The following is a 21,763-nucleotide window of genomic DNA, read 5'->3' on the forward strand; positions in this document are numbered from 1 at the left end:
GTGACAACAGGCTTCAAATTCAAAATGATGGATTTTAGAAATGGTCTGGAATCAATAAGATGAAATTCAATAAAGACAGCGCAAGACAGCAGTCTTAGGGAGAAATCAAATACACAAATGAGAGAAAACAACATAGGCAGCAGTGCTTTAGAAGAGTTATAGTGGGCCAAGCATTAAATCTGAGTCAACAACATAAATACTGCAGGAAAAGGGCAGATGTCATCTGGAGATGCAGTAGCTGGATTGGGAATGGTTTGTAACCATTTCTGTTCTGCTTTATCTGTTCCCGATGAAGTTTTAGCTGGAATGGGATGCCCAATTTGGGGAAGAATAATTTAGAAAAAGTTTTAGACAAGGTAAAGAAAGTTCAAAGAAAATAAAAATGAAATGCACAAAAATAAATAATAGTAGGAAATGTAACACCCAACAAAAACATGAAATATTTCATACCTGCGGACAGGGAATTCTAGCAGGTTAAAACAAATTTTCAAATATTTACACAGTGTTACAAAGAGGACACAAAGGGCAGGAAAAGCGTTCAAGAAAACCTCCCAGCAAGGAGGTTCAGAGTAGGAAGAAATTTTCACTTCTGTGGGCAGGCAAGAGCCAGAGCAGGTTGCCTGGGGAGATCTCCAACATAAACTACTAACCAAGGTGAGACTGACACACGTCAGAGATGTCTCTGATACCCTTGATCTTCTCTCGGAGCAAGTGGTTGAAGTCATTGATTGATTCTGTTCCTTTCAGCCCATTTTTAAGATGTTGTTTGACAAGGTACAAAAGTTTTTCCTAAGCACCACTGGCCCATCCACTTTTCAAGTCCCCCTGACCTTTGAAAGGTGTGACCTTCAGCATCCCAAGAGTCAACACTTGACAGCACCTTTGAAGCGGTACGGCCATGGATGCCGGTGTTATCACCGGCTGAGGGGCATCGACAGCATCCGGCTGCTTCATTGTGGAAATGGCCTCAGCGGTGGGTCCCGAGGGGTGACAGCGATGGCATGGTCCTTTCCGTGGGGCTCTCTGGTGGGGGGCATGAAGGGAAGGGGAAGATGATGCCATCCGAGTGGGTGGCGTGGACACAGTCAAACTGCACTTTGACGTTGTAACAGGTGAGAGTGGACACATACTGAGTAAAGGACAACGAGTTGCTTTTTAGATAAGAACAAGACACTTAAAATGCAAAGTAAGCAGAGATGTATGGTTGGGATTCAAAGAAGGGGGAGTGATGCAGTCAGAGAACTGTCAAGGGAAATTATTTTAATAACTATATTGGGAATACAATGTAAATCTGTCATCCAGCCGTACTGGAGAAAAATCGAACCCGTAAAATTCTCCAAAAGAAAAAATGCACAGTTACAAGAAAGTACCTTGAATCATTACAGATCTTTTATATAGTTCTTGTGATAGCAAGAGTGGCACCAAGGATATTATTGTTTCTGCCAAAACCATCAAATATTCTCATTCTGCCTGTAAGGATTACTGATGGTGTTTATCTCTAATTTTCTAATCTATAATATTTTTTTTTAGTACTTAATATGTTGCATAAAATATTTCAGTGAAAAGCTCTATACCCACTTAAGTTTTAATTCATCTTTAAAATCTATACATACCAAATTTCTGCATTTTACCCGTTTCTCCCTTCTCTATGACCTCTGTTTCTATTTATACATGCATATATAACTGGGCACAGCAACTTCAGCAGTCTACAGCCTGCACACCCCAAATAAGCTGCCTCTCCATTTTGCTGAGACTGAGCACAACTTGCTTTGTCTACAATGATGTGGAATGGGAAATACAAGTTTTCTCTGAATTGTTACATTACATTGCTTTTCTGGCTTGACCAAACTATGATTTTCTCTCTTAGTTTTAAATTGAACCTTGCAGTATGTACCTTACTGTTTGAAAAGAAAAGAGGAATAGTGGGGTTTTAAGGGACTAGTATGTGTATATCCTCATATAATAACTAGCAACTTATTGACACCTTCTGGAGAAATGAGGACAGTGTAGCTTGTATCTAATGGCGTAGGAAGAAAGAAAAGATTTAGAATATTTTTGGTAGACTCTAATGACTAGGAAACAGGTCGCCTGTAGGTAACATGTTAAGCCATCACACCTCGCACTTTAATTACAGGGAAGGGGCCGGCTGGCACCGTGCTGGCTCATGTGAAGAGCTCACACGTTAGACCTGGGATCAGACCCAGCTGGCGTCGGCCTGGGGAGCAAAGGGCTTGTTTGGAAAGCCTTGGGGGGTGTAGGTGCTTGATGGAACTGCACAGACAGAAGAGAGCTATATGCAGATCTATTTATACAATTTTGCTGTATATTATTGTCCTCTTCCAGTCTAAGTCTGCTTAATCTCAGAGAGAGGTCTTCAGAAATTTCCTATGGACTGTGAGATTTTTGAAGCATTATGACTATTTTATTCAAATTTATTTAGATTGTATTTTAACTGACAAATGTTTGTCCTGTTCCACCCGGTTGTCTCTTTCTTACCCTGTGTAAACAATTTTCTTCTTGTCTTTTCTTATTCATCATTCACCTGAAATGCTGGCATATAAAATTAATTTAGGGAACTCATTTTTTTTAACTAGATAAAATGTATTATTTTAACCTTTGACCCTTTTCATATTTTTAATAATTCTTTTTTGGTGGTACCTCTTTTCTGTAAAAATACACCAATAAAATCACATTGTATTTCAGTTGTGGATATACTAAATATTTGAATTTAGTAAATTGGAAGGGAGTTTCAAGAATAGCCTTTGTGTATAATTTTTATTTACATTTTTAATGAATTGGAGTAACTTCATTAATCAAACAATATCACTGCTACTGCATATAAGACTTCCGCATTGATTATTTGAGATAATGCTTCCCAGAATCCCTCCTAAGATTCTATTTAGTTCCTACACAGAAGCAGTTGCACAGGCATGACATGAGTCTCCAGTGCCAGACAGAGGGTTGGGGGTGTTGGGGTGTGCGGGAGGATCTGAAGCAGAGAAGCAGCCCTCTTAGAATCCAAATGAAAAGTAAATTTGACAGAATTTTCTTAGGAAATAATTAAATAAATCACACATTTAGTGGTCTGTAAGATACACAGAGAGAATCCCTGATTTTTCAGAGCACTTTCAGATCAGTGTGTGCTAAATTAGTTTAAACAGTGCAGCTGAAATAGAATATCGTCTGTGGCTCAGACCTTTTACTTAGACAGCAATCAGTCACCAACTGGGAAAACTTTCGTTTTAGCCAGTAGGTTATTGCTTTTTTTTTTTATTTTTTAACATTTACATGATTAAATCCTTAGCAGTGGTTTGATTGAAGAGCGTTGCTTACTGAAGGTAGCTTGTGATACGTCTGAAAGCTTTTCCAGGTAGTGGGAAAAGCAGAGTGTGAAAGACAGAAGGTGGGAGTCCTGCTCTGCATCTTCCGCGTGCCCCAGGGACGTTTCACCGTGACAGTTCACCTTCTCTTTACGAAGAAAAGACTATAAAGGCATAATCCCACAGACACAAATCTCATCCCCATTTGCACAGACAGAATTTCCAAATGAAATAATTCTTTCTCTATCCGTACTCTGACAATCTTTATTCTGGGTGAGGGATTCTCTCTGAAGCCAGGAAGCGTCCCATTCGCACCTGCACGAGGCACACGTGTGCGCTGGTTTATGGGATGGGATTGCTTCTAGGAGTTTATGGCTTGCATAAACATTTCTCATTTCCTTTTTTTTCAGTTTTTCATACCGGAAAGACATAACACTGCATCATCCCTTACAGTCCCATTAGTAGCAAGACTCATTGAGGGGTCTTTTTGTAAGTCAGGTGATTTGCTTTTCATTTTAACCAATTTCAGTCGTGCTTAAAAAATTTAAGAACAATAAATAGACAGTCAACAAAGAAGTACCTAATTACTCTTAGCTTGCTAAGACAGCTGAACTTGTGGTTAAGAAAACAAATGCGCTGGCATTACAGGAAAATGTATTCAGCCAAACTCAGCAAGCTGCAGTTGCTGTAACGCGGGGTGAGGGGAGCATCACCCCAGCACCTCTGCTCATCTCCCCCACCCTAAGCTGGGCTTATCCTTCAGGATCAACGGTCAGTGTTTATTTAGCCAGCAAGATTAGGATGGAATTGCTCATCCTAATTGTTTCCTTTGCTGGAAACCAAAGACCTGTCAAAGGGGGAATATGCTCTTTGGGGACCCAGCAATCCGGCAACGTCAATGAGCCTGGGAATGGCTTCCCAGTTAGGGGAAAAAGATGGAAAGCTTTGAAAGAAAAGTAAAATATTGCTAGATTTTCAGTTTAGTAAGGTTTTTCTGATTTAAAACTAGATTTTTGCATATCAATTAACAGAAATGGCAATTTTATTTTCTACATTTCTTCTGCTTTACAAAGCATCAGACTGCTGATAACAATTCCATCTCGAGGCAAAGAATATAGCTTTTCTATTTCTGTATTTTCTCAGTGATAAATTGAGTACAGTAATGAAAAAATGTAGGAGAGTGATGAAAGGGCTGCAGAGAGAACAAGTGCTTGTCCTTTCCCTTCTCTCTGCATTTACCAAGTGAACAATATGAGTCACAGAAAATAGGGAAAATCTGTGGCATCAGAAATTGAAGAATGATTATCTGCAGAGAGTCTGCTTCTTCATTGATGGAGAAATGGTTGCATGACAAAATAACTGTGGGTAGGAGATGAAGATCCTTCGATTTGCTTGGAAAAAAGAAAGCTGTCATGTTCGTCTTTCAAAGAACTTTCAGCATCATAACAAATTTTGCCCATCAGCCTTCATTCAGAGCGCGTCCTTCCCGCCTCGCTGAGCAGGCTCTGGTTGTGAGGTCAGACTTTGGGGCTGCTCTCTGCCTCCCCTCCAGCCGTAACTTCAGGGTTTCGGCCAACGTGCTTGTTCCAGAAGCACCGTGCTTGGAGACGCGTCTCCGTCCCTCTGCAGAGGAGTGGTGGTTTGCTTCCAGTTTGGGGCAAACTCTCTCATTCATGATTCATACGTTATTTTGCTGAATTCTTTTAATTTCAGTCTTTGAAGAAGAACATGGATGGACCATAAGCATTGGAGGTATTAGCATAACAGTGTAAAAACAGTCTCTGAAAATCGCTGTATTTAATAAAATTAAGGCTCCCTCTATTTTTTTGTTAAACTTCCTAGATTTTACTAAAATATTTATGAAAAAATATTCCTTTTAAGTAGTTTTTAGTTAAATGTTCAGATATTCTAAGTGAAAGTCAATCACAGTGATGCAATCAATACATAGTTGGTAAGATTTTCTTAATCTTTTTTGCTCATTAATTTTAATAATCAATTTAGCCCTTTTGTAGTGGTTCCATTACTTGAAGTTTTACGCAGCGGTACTCTCTGAATTTATAAATTTATTCCAATGCATGTGTTATAAGTGGCTTCTTGGCTTGGTAACAGTCCTCCAAGTACGATGGAAGCAGCTGTCTCCGCTGCCTGCCTCTGCTCACCAAACCTGGGTGAGAGTCTGAACCTTCAAGAAGCGGCGTGTGATGAGCACGTAGCCGAAAGCCACAGTGTATTTTTTGTTTAGTGATGCAGAGAAAACTCCTTGCTTCAATGAATCAATAGCAAAACTCTCACTGACTTAGCAAACCTCTTAAGTATAAAGTCACTTCTTGTTCAGTTCCCATTTTCAAGGCATGGCTCATTTTAAGTTGGTTTTGATGAATCCAAATAGATTTACTTACTTGAGATATTGCTGCTGAAAATGAATAAACTATTTTAATGTGACCCTCCCAGAGCCCAAGGACTGTGGGTCGTTAGCAGCTCAGTGGGTAACGAGGCAGCAGGAGGGACGGCACCCGGGCAGGTGAGACATCTGCCATCGCTGACATCTCTCCAAGTCTCCCATGCTTTTGTAAACTTTTACTGAGGTAAAAATAGATCGTTACCTTTGAGAAGTGACACTGCCACAAGTAGAGCAGGTCAAGGCCAATATTTTTGTGCTGAAATGAATGATTTAGGAAGAATCTTGCAGGTGTGAATCCAGCTGTGTCAGTCCTCAGCCAGCCAGCATCTGCTTCCAGGAAACCTCCCTGCCCTGCTGACTCCGGGATACTCTTAGTAGAAATACAGTGGATACAATGGGTAGAATACTTGCTTACACGTTTTTAATTTGATTTTTCCTTCCAATTCTGCATTAGCAAGTTCCTGTGGCAATGTGGGTCTTTTTTCTGTAATTTAAGACTGATATTCAAGTTGGTCTAAAATAAATTGATCACTGATAACAGTTAATATGTGATAATAAATTTCTATATGATAAGAAAAATAATTCTAAAATTTCTAAATGATAAGAAGGAGGTAAGAGGAAAAGAGATTAATAAAAAACTTACAAAAGTACTACTTTTATGAGGTTTTCCTCCGCTTTAGCATTGACATGAATTGGAAATAAATGAAGAATCAAGATATAGCCATTTTTCTTCACAGCCCACCCATAATTTATTTTATCAGAACCGGTGTGCCAATGCTGCTTCTGCGAACAAGACAAAGTGCGTTTAATAAGCAAGAGGTGGGGACCTTTAGGCAATGCTCTTCAATCAAACTGCTGTTAAGGAACTAATCATGTAAATGCAAAAAAGAAAAAAAATATTCTTAGTTTTCCCAGTTGGTGACTGATTGCCACATAAATGAAGATTTGTGCCACACTAGCACGGGCTGTTGTTTTCTGCTTCTTTATGTTATTTACTCTACCGATTGAAAAACTGTATTAAACATACTCTAAAAAGCATATACATTTTGGGGGTGTTTTACAACTCTATAAATATTGAGCTCATCTTATTATTTTATTTTGTCAAACATGAAAAATATCTTTGTGCAATATTTGATTACAATGGGACGGCTTCAGCTGGACAAAAAATGATGCCACATGGCGAGTCATCTAGACGCTTACCTGCATTTTTGTGCATTCATCAACAGTTAAATTGGCCATGGCGGGTGCAGGTAGGGTGGGAGGAGCTTGGACTTTCCACGTTATTTCTGCTGGGCGGCGCTGAACTGCTGCAGGTGATGAGCCAGCGCTGCTGCCTACGCCGTCTTGTGAGACCGTCCCACGATCTCAGGTCATGCGTTTCACCAGGGGTAATAATCTGTGAACTGCACTTGGAGTGACACTTACAACGCAGGGCTGAAATGCTCCAGAAAATGCAAACTCTTTCTCTTCCTTTTTAGCAGCCATGAGGAGGTGAGATACTGGGGGTCAAGACTGGCACAGTAATACAATTTGTAGGCATAGATGTTAAAGAGTGGTAAAAGGTTTCTGGGCATGTGGGCATTTAACTGGTTCCGTAGATGAATATGGCTTGAAAAGTTCTGAAATTCTATTTTTCTGTAACTTGCAGTTTCCACGTACCCTGGATTTCAAGGAATTTCCTTCCCAAAGGAAAACCTTATTTGCCCTTGCCTCAAGCTGGGAATTTGGGATGGGACTTCATCCATGAAGGGTTTCTTCTCTGAAACCCAGACCCTTTAAAATGCAGTGATTTAAATTTTGTTTTAAACTCAACAAATTGCATACAAATTCAAATCTTTGCTGTTGATTTACTCTTGCTCATCTGCTCCTGTTTGACCGTCTTAATGTTGGTGTCTCATGCTTCCTGGGATGTGCCCCTCATGGCCTTCAGGCCCTTGCTTGGGCTCGCTTCACTCTCCCCGTGCTTCTCTCTTCCAGGGGGACCCAGCCCTGGACCCAGCCCTCCAGATGTGTCTCACCAGGGCTGAGCAGAGGAGGATATAATTCTGTGGCAACTCTAATGCATTCTGAAAGAAAAAAGTATATAAAAGTGGAGCAAGGGGGTTTTTTTAAGTGTTGACAAATGATTTTACAACTCTTAAAAGCACAATTATCTTTTTTATGATAGATACTATGGTGCAATATGTTCAACTATAAAAACAATTTTGTTGAAAAATGTTTTTTGGTGATGTTTACGGTTGTTTTTTATTTTGAAATAAGGTATTTTGGATGTGGCATTTAGAGGTGTTTAGGGGATCAGAATTGTTTACAGCTCTGAGGATGAAAGCGATGTACGTGTTTGCCAGAGGGGTGGAGGATTGATATAGATATAAATAATTTTAAAATCTTGACAAAATTAAGGGTGTTTTGAAAGAGTGAAATAGTTTCCTGCTTCTTGGAGCATTCAAAGTATGCTGATTTATGGTAACTTCTGAATTTTGCATTGCAATGCTGTGACTTCCCTCCACTAACCACTTGACTGATAGTAATCCATGCAAAGTCCAGCCTTTAAGGGGATTCTTTGCAACCCTGCCATTTTTAGTTTGGGATCACCAATATTTGGCATCATCTACTTTCTGTATAAAGCCACAGGTTGGAGGGTGTCCTCTCCCAAACCACGAGGAAGCAGGCGTGGATTTAGAGCTGGGCTGGGGGTCAAGAACAAGCGATGGAGCTTCACCAGCCCGTCCAGACGCCTCACTGGCTTAATTAGCCACGGCGCTGGATTAGCAGCATTAGCTGCTGCGTGGGACATCAGCCAGTGTAATCTCCTGGAAATAAGTTACATCTGTTTCTGCTAATTAATACACCTCATAGTAGTCACAGCGGTTTGCAGTTGGCAATATTATTACTTTTTTGTTGCTTGGTGATGGTTATTGATGAGCTCTGCAGATGGTCGAGTGGCCTTTTGAAGACCCTGCTAGCTGTTCTTGCAGGCCCCCTCCTTTCATTCACATACGGTTCAACCATATTATTCCTAATAACGACATTTCAAACTGCGATTTTTTTTTTTTTTTCACAAAAACTTTCCTTTGATTGACTGTCCTTTTTTTTTTTTCTCCCCCCCGCGTTTCAGTGTTATGGTTGTGTCTGGTTATTCAATCACAAGTTGCTTTGTCCTCCAGACTGAAACAAGAAGAGTAAGAGAAGGAAAGAATAGAAAATTAGGGTTTTCTTACAATAAATCTTTGTGCAAGCGCATATGCTAAAATTTATGAAAACTTTTGGAAAACAATCATTTGTAAAGCGGAAGGTTTTCCAGATGCCAGGGGATCCGATGATTGCAAACTGAAAAGTCGTATAGATTCTCAATTAGTGGCAAATGGAGTTCATCACTGGTTTTAATAACCCTCATAAGCACATTTTAATTTTTCTATGTATTTGTCATAAAAACTAATTATTATGTCCAAGCCATAAAAAGAAGAACAATAATCTATTTCTTATGTCATGTTAGTGATTTCTAGATATTATGCAAGTTAATGAAATCAATATGCATATTAGGAAAGCAAAGCAATAAATTATTCTGTCTGCAGAGAGAAATCAGTGTTTCACCTTATTTTTTTCAGTATCTACAGCAGACAGCTCAGGTCCCAAAGGTCCCTACCCTGCCACTGCAGCAACGTGGGATTCAGAGGCAACTCCCCGCAAAATGCAGCATCCTTCTCTGCTGCGGGCAGGCTGCCCCCTTGCCTGGGCGGTGAGAAGTCTCGGGGGGCTGTGTTGGCCCCCCCCAAGGAAACATTTCTGATGGCAGCCAGGTCTGTCCCGTGCTCCCATCGCTGCTGTGCCTGGGGGTGAGTGGGGAGCTGAGCCAGGGACCTGCTGCTGTCTGTTTGTGGGGTGAATCGCTGGAGATTTTTAGCCCAAGTCAAGTGATGAGGTTTTATCTCTGATAAGCATCTAAAAAAATGAAAACAAGGCAAAAAAAACCCCCATGTATTTTGCATTTTCACAGCTAAATTTAGAAATCTTTTGACATTTTAAAAGGCAGATGCACAGAAAATACTACAAAATCTGTGTATACCTGGAGAAAAAAAAAAGTATATTCCAAGGCGGGTTCTCGGAAGATCTGGAGATGGTCTCGGTGCCTTTGTGCCCCTCACCAAGGGCTGCTCTGTGCTGGTGGGAGGAGGAGTGTGGTGTCTCCACCACCTTCTGCTGAGGCCATTCTCCCTGGGGGGTGGGAAGGGTTGCGTGGGGTCCAGCAGCCTTGTGGGATCAGAGGGTCATCTGCTCCCAAATGCCAGAGAGAAACATCCAATCAGGAAATTAGAATGCAAGGAGCCTGAGAAGATAATAATCCCCTCCTCTTCTGAGCTCTTCTTTTAGATTTTGGCTGTGAGTGCAACTCAGGTAGTGTTTCCTGACTACTAATGGTAACAAATTACATGGAGATAGCGGGTTTTATTATCACCAAGGAGTCCTCAGTGCTTTACAAGCTTGTCAGCACATCATGGACAATCAGTCCCCACCACCGAGGATGGGTGGTGAGGTCTTGGCAGCTCAGAGCAGCATCACACCATGCGGGCAGGGAGGCACCAAACTGGGTGGTGGGGAGATGAGGACAAAGCCCACTTTGAGGGCAAAACCCCATTTCGGCAGCGTTCTGCAGCTCACAGCAGTTTTTTGAAGAAAGCTGTGGGGTCCTTCCTGATGGCAACTGCCAAGAGCCTCCGTTTTATTTGTCTTCAAGGCCTTGAGATTTGGACGGTGGGTTGTTATCACTTATGAGCCGGTTTGGAGCTGATGGACTGGGTCCAATGAATTGTACTTCAGTGTCATCAGGGTGGAATAAAATTATGATTGTTATTATTAACGTTATCATTATTATTGCACACTTGGTTTTATAGTAGCTCGCTATTAAGGCTTGTCTGAACTCCATTCTCATGCCATTTGTTTTAATTGCTTTTGGAAACAGAAACAAATTTATTTCTCTCTGTTACAAACAGCCCAAGGGAAAATAAACATGTCGCCGTGTCCCTCATGCCACACTCTATTGGCATGCGCTGCTAATAAAGGTGATTCATTTATTTAACGCTGGAGTGGATATAAGCTTTGGTAAATATTTAAACAAAACACTGTGCAAGCCAGCTAGGTAAACAACTTTTTTGAGTCTGTTCCCTGGTTTTTTTGCTATCATATAATGTTGACAAATTACTTATTAAAGTGGAGTATGGTAACTATTCTCAACAAAGAATTGGAGAAAGGAAATAATGGAAAATGCCGAAATTTTCCTATTACTGGCTGTTTACAGAAACCTTTCAGAAAATGTGTTCATCCAGGAAGACGTGGGGGAAGGTAGAGATGTAAAACTGAGTAAGGGTGGGTTTGCACATTAGGATCGTACGGTAGCACTGGGGATGTTGCGTTGCCCGCCTGACTACCTGTGAGGGTGAATTATCATTTGCTCCTCCGTGTTCCTCTTTTGCTCCATATTTTTCTCTCAGTCAATCAAATTTCAGCAGAGCAATGTAATAGACTGCATTTTGGACAGAAGATGAAGCTTCACTGAACTGGAAATCTTTTTCCAGAATCTTTAGCATCACCTTAAATTTCATCAGCAAAGCAAAAAATAATAATTTCATTTTTCTCATTTGCTTTAGATAAATCCCTCCTGTCGAGGGAGGGATTCCAGCTTTGGGGCAGTCCCTCGGGCTCCTCGCTCAGTCCCTTCACCCCACTGTCCCCACAGTAGGGTGGTTTGATCACAGTGTAGAAAGCAGGTTTGATTGCCTCCTTTATTTAATTTCTACAAGCAGTCTGTATACCTTCTCCTAAATGGGAAAGTATTCATTTAAAAACATCGTAAGAAAAAATGTCAGATGACTCTGAAGCACTTTTCATTTTGCACCCCTGTGCAAAATGTACTTGGGAGTTTAATTCCTCTTTCATCCTTGCTTATTATCTTGTTTCTTATGCATTTCTTTAATCCATCTACTGCATAAACATTTATTTGCTGCTCTATTTAATTTTTTTTCTGACCTTCACAGTTGTCATGTGGGATGGGCGAAAGACTGCAGTTGTTGAAATGGAGAGTAGCTCTGCAATGGATTTAATCTGCACTCAAAGCTCAGCTTAGCAGATATTAAAAGCTAATTCTGCTCATAGATCAGAGTCTTTAGAGGTATCATAATAAGTATGTATGCAAACTAAATATTTTTAAATTCTTATTAAATATTAACTTTCCACTGTGATTATGCACAATGTGATTATTCCAGTCATAATTAATAAATTCCACAGATTTTAGTGATTTGAATGTAATGATCCCTATCAGTCAGTAAATAGCAGAAAAATTAGCAGCATACCAATATACCAGAAATCATTATTTGTCTCAAACTGTGAGGTTCCAGAAACACTTACTATAGAAGCCCATTGCTATCATGGGAAAGAAGAACTTCCTAGGAAATTACTGATAAAAATAAAATCTACAATTTTTCATGAGTAGCAGATCACATTGTATCATTTCTGTAATTTTACAGAATTACATTATACAGCAGGACTGCACTTCTGTGCTTGCTTGTGTGTTATTTTAGTTAATGCATGGCTTGTATTCATTTATTTTCTAATTCTATTTTGGAAATGTGTAAAGGATGCGACCTGCTCAATGTCATTGTAATAAGACTTATGAACATCTTCTACTAGATTTTATTTAATTTTCCCACTATAAAACCTAGATTAAAGAGAGCCCAGTCAATTAGAGAAAGAACAAAGCATGTACTTAAAAGAAAATCACTTAATCTGCACTCTGTGAGTCTGGAAAATTCTCCATCTTCTACCATGTCACAGTTCAAGTCTTCCCTTAGAAAGACCGCAGAATTCCTGATAAGCCTCAAAAAGAAACAAAAGCGTGCGCACTTCTTTTGGATCAGACCTTCGAGTCTTTAGCAAAATCTGAAGAGGGTTTGTCCACTGGGATCTTGTGTCCCTCGAGGAAGGATGATAGGGTCCATGTTCTGTAGTGCTGAGTACAGAAAATAACTGGGTATAAAAAACTGGCTCAAACACTGTGTTGTACTCGCAGAGCTTCCTGCCTGCGATTCCTTCTTTTTGTCATATTTAAAGCTCAGTCGTGGTTCTGTAATGGATCATCTCACAGGGCAGGGGGAAAAAGAGTTCACCGAGATACAGACACGGATAATAAAGTCAGAGAGGAGGGTGCTGCAGTGGAAGGTGGTGGACTTCCAGTGGGTGCTGCTGTTGGGAAAATGGTCATGGATTGTGACATCGGGGAGGAATCGTGACAGCAGAGAGTTTCTGTCTCCCTAAGAAAAATGCAATAAGCCGCAGGTGTTTGTAAGTGTAGTCTCATATATAGTATAAAAGCTGTTATATCGTACATTTTGCGTATTTTGGATATAATGGACAGGGGCATGAAGCACTGCCAGCAGGGACCGTGTGCGCTCACGTCCCATAGGCTCCGACCCGCTGCAGGAAGAGAGTCGATGGTGTTGATTTGCCCTTTGGCTGGAAACGTCTGACTCTGAGATTCCTGGGAAGGAGTGTGGGATATTATTTGGAGGAACAAATTCCTTCTGTGTGCAGGGGAATGCCAAAAGCTGTTGCATCCTGTCTGTGCCGATTGCTGCAGGCAGCGATATCAGAAAATCTGTAAAATAGAAGAAACCTGGCGGGGCTGTGCCCTGAGGACATGGCGTTGCCCCTCGCCCCTGCGGGCCCCCGGGCCGGTGGGTACCCCCAGGGCTGGTGGCTGCTCCAGGGGAGGCACACAGCCTGCCAAAACCCCGATGCTCAGAGGGTGTTTGTGTGCTCTCGAGGGGAGGATTTTGCCTTCGGAGATTTGTCATGGCTTTTAGAAATCTGCGTTTGGTGGGACGTTGATGGTTCTGCAGAAGCGAAGGCTGAACCGCAACAGCCCGAGGCACTTGGGTGATGCGCGGCTTCGCCATGGCCGTCCCTCGCTGCCCTCCGCCACAGCTTGCACCCCGAGCAGCGTCTCCTGTGCTCAAACACACGAGGGGTTCGATAGAGCCCAGCCTAGGGGGGCTGCAAAATGTGCTGGGTGGTGCTTTAGCAAACATTGGTGCACGTTGCTGTTTGCCCGTTCACAGTTAGAAATGGATAAGCATTTGCACAGATGGTTTGGTCAACAAATTACTTCCAGTCGAAAAGAAATGGTCAGTTAAGCCGCTGAAAGCACCATCTTCTCTCCCTCCCTCTGTGTTTATTGCTTAATTATGAAATTATAATTAGGAAAAAAACCAAATCATCATTGCTGACAGAGAGGTGGGGGATGCAGCCCAGCACTTGCATGAAGAACTTGAGGGTATTGGGGATTCTGGAAAAGAGGCTATATAATGCTTCTCTTTCACCAAAAAAGTCACTCTTTCTTGAAAAGGAAGCATACGAAGCTTCAGCTAAGGCAGTATGAGCACAAAAGCTATACTTACACCACCTGGGAGGGATGAAGCAGGTGATTCTTTCCATTCTGGTGATAAAATCTCTCTTGCCAAACTCCCAGATGTAACATTTCTGTACTTATAATCCAGTTCCTCTCACAGTTTTTATATGTTCTATTGGGATAGGTTACATTCTGTATATAAGATGGGATTGATTAAATTATAATGTAATCTATGATTCTATAATCTGGAAAGGGAGTTGGCTACCATATGATTTAATAAATGTTGCTATAAAAAATGTAGTTCATAACTTGTCATCACCTTTATCTCAGGAAACCTTTGGAAGAAACAGAGCTGTATGTCCAGCCACATATGTTGCAATGTTGATACTACGTAGACTTTGGTTGGACATTTCAATGGGGGGTACGGTAAGGCAGCATGTATTTTAAGAAACAAGATGGGTGCACTTAGGCTGAGGCCCCAGATTTTTTACCTAATTCAAAATTGCGATGAAAGTAAGACATCCTTTCCCACGTTCAGAAAAGCAACAGCAACTAAAAAGCAGCTCTACCCTACAGTCATTGCCACTACACTAGTGAGCTTTGCCATGCTGCATCATTTACGTACACGTGAATGTAACTAAGAATATAATTCCAGTCCTTGAAAATGAGAAATGAGACGCTGCAGTGAACTATGGACTCAGTGTCAATCCCCTGCAAAATAATGGCACGCCTCATTCTGAGCTTCAGGAAGAAGCAGGAGCCAGAGACTCGATTCCTATTAGCATCAATCAGTCAGGCTTCAGGGACAGCAGATCTGGACAGAAAGCAGCACCCCAAAGAGCCAGGTGAAAGAGCAGCTCTTTGTCAGCCACCGGTGGGGAGGTTTGTTTTGGGAAAGTCTTAAGAGAGCTGCTGTAAGGTAGAACAGAGGGTGCTGTTAGAGCAGGTCCCTTCTGCGGCAGAGTCCTGGAGACACTGCCCTTCTCCCCTCCTGCTGGGGACACCAGCTTTTACCCACAAGCTGTGCCGTTTTAAAGAGGGAATTATGAGGAGGTTCCCATAGTACGTGCAATGGGACCAAGAGGAGCCTCCAGGCATTTACAGTGTTGTAGCAGCATGGGTAACTGGTATTTTTAACCACGCAGGAGATGCATGCAGCAAGCCATCCTCACCCCTTCAGTGCCTCCTGCCCCCTCCCTCCCTCCCCAGCTGGCCACAGCAGGAGCTGGAGGGATAATGGGAATAATGGGTGATGATAACCGCACAGGGAACGAGCAAATAAAGCTGAGATGAAGTAGTGGGTTTTCCTCTCTATGTGGTGTTGGTAAGACTCTTGCTAGGCTGTTATGCCCTGTTCCACTGTTCACATTTCAGGATGATTCAGAGACTCCTTAAAAGAGAGAAACAAATGTTATCTAGGAAGCCTTACAAAAATTAAGCTTGTGGTGCTCAAATCATCTGCAGAGAAAGACGAAGAGGTGATTTATCACCTTGTGCAGGTCCTTAGTTATAGGAAAGATACTTGATAGTAAGGGGGATGTTCAGCCTTGCAGACAAAACATAATAAGATCTGATTTCTGAAAGCTGAATTTACTGGAATGCAATTTTGAACTAAGATGTCCTTTCCCGGCAGTGAGGGGTATTTAGTCGTTGAAAGTGCTTACCAGATGTGGCAGTGTGAGCACCACCTGGAACTGCCAGGATAAGACAAGACAGATTTCTAAAACATGTACTCTAGTCAGGCTTCTGGGAAACTTTCTAAAGCCTGTGACTATCTGAGCTCAGATTAAATTACCCTAGTGACCCCTCTGGCCATATATTCCACAAATATGTTAATACAGTTGAATTTCATTCATATCAAATTCTACGTTCCACAACCATGGCTTACATGTAGAATCACCAGGGAAAGATTTTCAAATTGTTTGCCATTATGATTTTATCAAAATTAAAATACTTGACAAAATACCATAGATTTGGGGTTTGAACACGATAGGCAAAACCTACAAGAAGGAAGGGGAGACTGACAGCCAAAGTCAGTGGCTATCCTGAAACAAGGAGGAGAGGGAAAGAGCTGGAGCTGCAGGAGGAAATCCAGGGCTGGGAGGCTGAACATTAGGGAAAAAGGGCTGCTTTTTGTGAGAAGAGGACTCTTGAAAAGGAGGCGAGTGATAAAGAGCAAATAAAACCTGATGAGGAAGGGCAGAGGAGGGCATAGACAACATTTGCATTATGCAGCAGAGAAAAGAGTAGACTGTGTTCTTTGTCTTGGAAAAGAAGTCTGGTTCATCTGTGTGAACTGAATGAAATCCTATTACTTCAGTTCTAGATTCCTGCCCACGGCAGGACTGTCAGTGTATTTTCTTTGGAAATTGGTATTTTGGGAGATACGAGTATAATTGCTTATACGATCCAGCTTTTCTGCTGGATCCTTATGCCACGCTGCTCACAGGACCTACAGTAGTTAAGCTGGAGGACCAGCAACAGAGCATGCCACGAGCTCCTCATTCCCACTGAAATGGACGTTATATTACCAATCCATTTTTATCAGTGACACTAATTAAATCAGTATGCTGAATAGTGAGTGGATATTTCATCCACCCGTTTTCTGGTGACAGATGCAGGGAAGAGACTGGACTAAACCTAATCCCAACCCTGGTGAGTACCAGGAGACCTTTTAGTTTGCTGTAGTTTGTACTGGCCACCCAGGTGCCACTGTGGCAGCACAGCAGGCTCCCACCACGTCCTCTGTGTTTAGCAACAAGTTTAAGGCAAATAAAACTCATCTGGATGAATAGTATTAGGCATCAGGTGTGAAAAATCCCTCCATGGTACTGCTTCAGTAATGCTGGAACCGAGCAAATCTCTCTCTTTTTCTACCTTCAAAGGTGCAGAACCTCGAATAAGAAGTTTAATGCTGTTGGAAATCTTATACCGTAACATTTACTTAATCCAGAAGATATTTTCACAGTTTCAAATAGATATTGCGTCAATCAGTTGTATATATTTACTTGTGAGAAGAACTGTTTTGAGTTATTTGATTCCTTTACTTGACTTTCTGGAAGTACATTCGTTCTTGAAGGATAAAGAAATAAGTGGTTCAGATTTAGGAAGATATTTTAAAAATATTGTAGACTGAATGAAGCCACTGCCTATGCCCCATTACTCATGATATCCTGCTCTCAGATGGATTTCTGCATTTCAGATAGAATGATCCCTCACCAGCTGTCTTTAGGAAGTAGATTTATTTTTCATCCTCTGTGCACATAAATAAGAATTCCTTTCAGTGTTTTGTCTATTGCCAAGCTGAAATGTTGATGGTATTTAACTTGGGCTGGGACAGGGGAGTAGAGGGGAGCCACATTAACAACGCCCCATTTCGGGGCACCCCAAGGAAGGGTCACGTCGTGGGACAGCTGACGCGGGGTGGCCATGTCGGTGGTGGCTGCTCATGGTCTCCTTCAGGACAGGAGAGACTTCTGCAGAAGGAAGTTGAGTAACAGGTTCATTGCAGGGGTCTGCAAAGAAATCTGATTTAAAAATTATCCCTTTACATGGAAATAACCCTTCTGTATGTTTCAGCTCCTAAAAGTGGTCTGTAATGACCTCATGCTTTTTCAGGTCATCAGTTGAAGTAGGGAAGAGTGGATTGTCACCTTTGTGAGTTAGTCCATGGCAAATTTAGAAGTACAAGTTACTGTGTAACTTGTATGTACTGCTTGAACTTCAAAGGCGAGTAACACTGAGCTTCACTGCTTTAGGAATTGGGAAAGGTTCAGGCTTCCCCAGACCTTCATTTTCCCTAAAGACAATGTTCCTCTGCTGGTTAAAAACACTTTACACAGACTTTTAATTTTCTTTGCTTACAAGTGCATAGCCACCAGTAAGCACTGAGAATTTCCAGCTTCTTTAAGTCTGTCTGAGCCCAGCTCGTTTCTATGACTGAAATATTTTCAGTGACTAGACCAGGAAAAGGGCTGGAGAACATCTGTGGGTGGAGAGCCCAAAGCCCACAGAACCAGTCTGTGTGTGTGAAAAGGCTCTGCCCTTTCACAGTCCGTTGAAGGGATGCTAACCATCTACTCCAGGTTGCAAAGGTGTATGCATGGGTTCAGATGGGGGGATTTTGGCTGTGACAAATTGGAACAAACCAGTGGGACAAGACTGTGGCGTTCAGGAGAGTAAAGCTCCAGTTGGACAGAAACTTTGGTTAGGAAAATGGCTTATAAACATTTTCCCCCCCCTCATTTTAGTGGTACCCATCTACCTTGCAGAGCACTGTCATTTTAAAGCAGTCCTTACAGAAGGTTCTGAAACACCCCCATGTAAGATATGTATCTTTTACTGTTATTTGTATAAAATTTGTTGTTTATCGTCTAGAGAATGGTGCTTTTCAGAAAATTCCATAGGGTATGACTTGTTACCACATTGATTTGATGTCTATATCAAACGTAATAATAAGACATGTAAAGAAATACATATTACTTTAGAAAGAAAGAAATCCACAATTCCTGCCTTCATTGCTGGGACCCTGAATTCCTTTCCCCCCTGTGTAACATTGCAAGAAGTAAAGCATTCCCTTGAGGTTAGGCCCTTTAATGCTTTCCATCATTTTCCATCCATGTAGAATTCTGTTCTCTTATGCCCAGATGTAAAAATAGTACAGAAAATGTAGTTTAGTGAAAAATTCTGCTGGTGAAATGAAAGAAAAAATGTAGCTTATTTTTTCTTAGCCATGTTGCTACTGCAAGCCTGAAAGCAATACAAAGCAACAGAAATAAATGTATTTTAGTCTTCTCCATGAACAGATGTGACTCCAAGTACACACAGAGTAGGTGTAATAGGCATCATTGTTTTTAAAAGTACAAGAAAAATTTAAATTCACCCTCTTTTCAAACTGTCACATGAGCAAGCTCAACCATCTCTTAAACAAGAGCACCCATCAGTAGCAGTTTACTGGGAACTCGATAACGACACCTGCTTTGCACAAAATAGAGGAAATTGCTGCTTTCTTATTTGTAGCATTTTGAATCCACAGCTGAGCTTCTGCAGATGTGATGGAAATAGCGGTGGCCACACCTAAACAAGGTTTTTGCAGGGTTATATTTCAACAAGTGCATGTATTTATATCAGTAATGGCAATATGGGTATCCCAGCTCTCCTCAGCTATCCGTGCTCTGGCGGGATTGTGCTGATTCAGCAGCTTTCCGTTACAGCTTTCTCCTTGTTTCCTTTCAGTTTCTCCGAAGATATTTCGTATTTCGAGTGACATCGTTGTGAACGAAGGCAGCAACGTTACTCTGGTGTGCCTGGCCACGGGGAAGCCAGAGCCTTCCATTTCTTGGAGACACATCTCTCCCTCTGGTAAGCACAACTCCGTCACCTGAAGCTTTCTGTAGCATTTCACCAGTAATGGGCTTTGTGTTTTCAGTTTTCAGCAGCGTGACAGCATCACTTCTTTATGCCTTAAAAGGTGTGTGCCGAACTAGGCTTCTGGAGAATAAAAGCTTCTTCAGATTTCAGCTGAGATCAGTGAAAACTATAATGTGACTGTAACATAGGAATGTAGAAATAAAGGCACCCTAAATATCTTTTTAAGCCCATTTTAACAGACTGTAGGCATTTATCAAATAATTCCAATTAAAACCAAACCAAGGAAATAATCAAGAACACACAGTGCGCTCTAGAAGTAGGCGTGAAAGTTAAAAACATTAACACATCATGCAATAGATTTAGTTTAATGTAACTACCATGGAACCATTATTCCATGATACAGCATAGTTTATTAGAATGGTTTTATTGAACAAATTAAATTACACATATGAAAAACTGCAAACAAAATGGCATCCCAAAGCATAATTTCCATTTAGTATTTCTGTTTATACTTTTAATTCCTCACAGCATATTTAAAGGAAAGCTTCTAGCTACCATTACAGGCACCTCTACGGAGGCACGACAGAGCAGGATGTGTCTCGCTCAGGGGTGGGGACATCCCCGCTCCGTATCTCAGAGCTACCGGCTCTGGAAATCCGGGTGGGTTTTGTGTTTCTGGAGGAGATGCTCCCCACTTCCAGCTGGCAGTGGCGTGCAAGACTGGTATTGCACTGCTTCGCTGATAGGGACTCCACAATGGTAATTGATTTTTGCAGTGAAGGTCTTTCTGTTTGCCCACACAACTTTTATGAAATCCAAGTAATTGCAGGGAAGAAGAGTTTCATGGACTGTCACAGCTTACTGCAGTGTCTCATAATCCTGAGTAACAGTTTGCTTTACAAAGCAAGATCTGAAAAAAAAAAAACCCAAACTACAACAACTTTTGACCTTTAAGACAATGACAATGAATTCTGCTTGAAGTGTCCATCAAGGGACCAAGAAAAAAAATTCAGTTGTAGCAGAAAATGGATTTTAACTAAATGTCAAATAAAATTTTATTGGAAACCGTGGTGATACTTTTAGAGTAATAGCTTAAAGCATTAGATCGTCTACGGAAAGGAGCTGTTACAATTTTCCTGGAGAGGAAAAAAGCAGAAAAGGAGAATTAGTGCACTTAGGCTGGAGAAGGGGTCTGAGGAGGAATTAGATCCCCCTCATCTTGAATTCAGACAAAATTAGTGCACGTAATCACAAGGGCTTTCAGTGAACCCACTGATTTTGTATCTTGACCAAAGGGCTGAGAATGAGGACTGAGAGGAAAAATGTGATCATTCAGCTGCAGACCCATTACACTTACCACAACGAGAACTGAAAATGAAATTTGAGGAGAAGGCTAATCAACGGTATCATGGTACAGGGAGAGTCAATCAAAGTGCTCACGGTGCAATGATGATGTGCCGAGCGCCCAGCACAGCAGACTGTGGGCAGACGGGTGTGATTTCTCACCACCAAAGGTTTAAGGGCAGGCAGTTGCCGCCTGTTCTTTGTTTCCCTTCCCTTGCCCAATGCCTGCTTAGTTCTGCCTTCTCAGCCCTTCCTGGAGGCGCATATGAATAGCATCCGTAGGAGACAGCAACATTCCTTTACCATCTACTCACTGTTTCAACCTCTCCACTGGAACATCTTCATCAAGTAGCTGGCAGGTGATCCCACAAATCCCATACACCTTCTCCTCTTAGGATTTTCTTTGGGGATGGGTGGCTTGTTGGACTGGCTTTGCCACATCCCTTACTCTCTCACCAGGAAGCAGTAGGTTAGATGAAACACAAACATGGCTTTACAAATCTGGTTCTTCAAAAACCAGGAAAATCACAGAAGTGAACCACAGACTGGCTGAGGTGGGCAGGGACCTCTGGAGAACAACAGCTGGTCCAACTCCTGCTCAGAACATGTCCAGTTGTGTTTGAGTATCTCCAAGAATGGAGTGGCCACAGCCTCTCTGGGCAACCTGTGCCAGTGTTTGATCACACTCACAGTAAAAAAAGCTTTTTTTCATGTTTAAAGGGGATTTCCTCTGTCTTGAAGAGAGCCTGCTGCCTCTTGTCCTGTCACCAGCATCTCAGAGGAGAGTCTGGATCCATCTCCCTTACACCCCCATCTGGTGTAGGACCCCTGGAGCCCTCTCCTCCCAGGCTGAGACCCCACCTCCCTCAGCTGCTCCCCAGTTCAGATACTCCAGCCCCTTCATCACCCTCATGTCCCTCCACTGGACTC

At 41.8% G+C, this 21,763-nt stretch overlaps 1 protein-coding gene across 1 annotated transcript in view; it reads left to right on the forward strand.

Annotated features, from left to right (window-relative positions):
* Positions 1-21,763, forward strand: part of NEGR1 (neuronal growth regulator 1) — a 290,159-nt gene that overhangs the window by 162,438 nt on the left and 105,958 nt on the right. Inside the window, exon 3 of the mRNA XM_074831746.1 lies at positions 19,355-19,480. Coding sequence (XP_074687847.1) covers positions 19,355-19,480 — 126 coding nt within the window. The remainder of the gene's footprint in view (positions 1-19,354; positions 19,481-21,763) is intronic.

The sequence above is a fragment of the Strix aluco genome, chromosome 8 (genome assembly GCF_031877795.1).
Source record: "Strix aluco isolate bStrAlu1 chromosome 8, bStrAlu1.hap1, whole genome shotgun sequence".
NCBI lineage: Eukaryota > Metazoa > Chordata > Aves > Strigiformes > Strigidae > Strix > Strix aluco.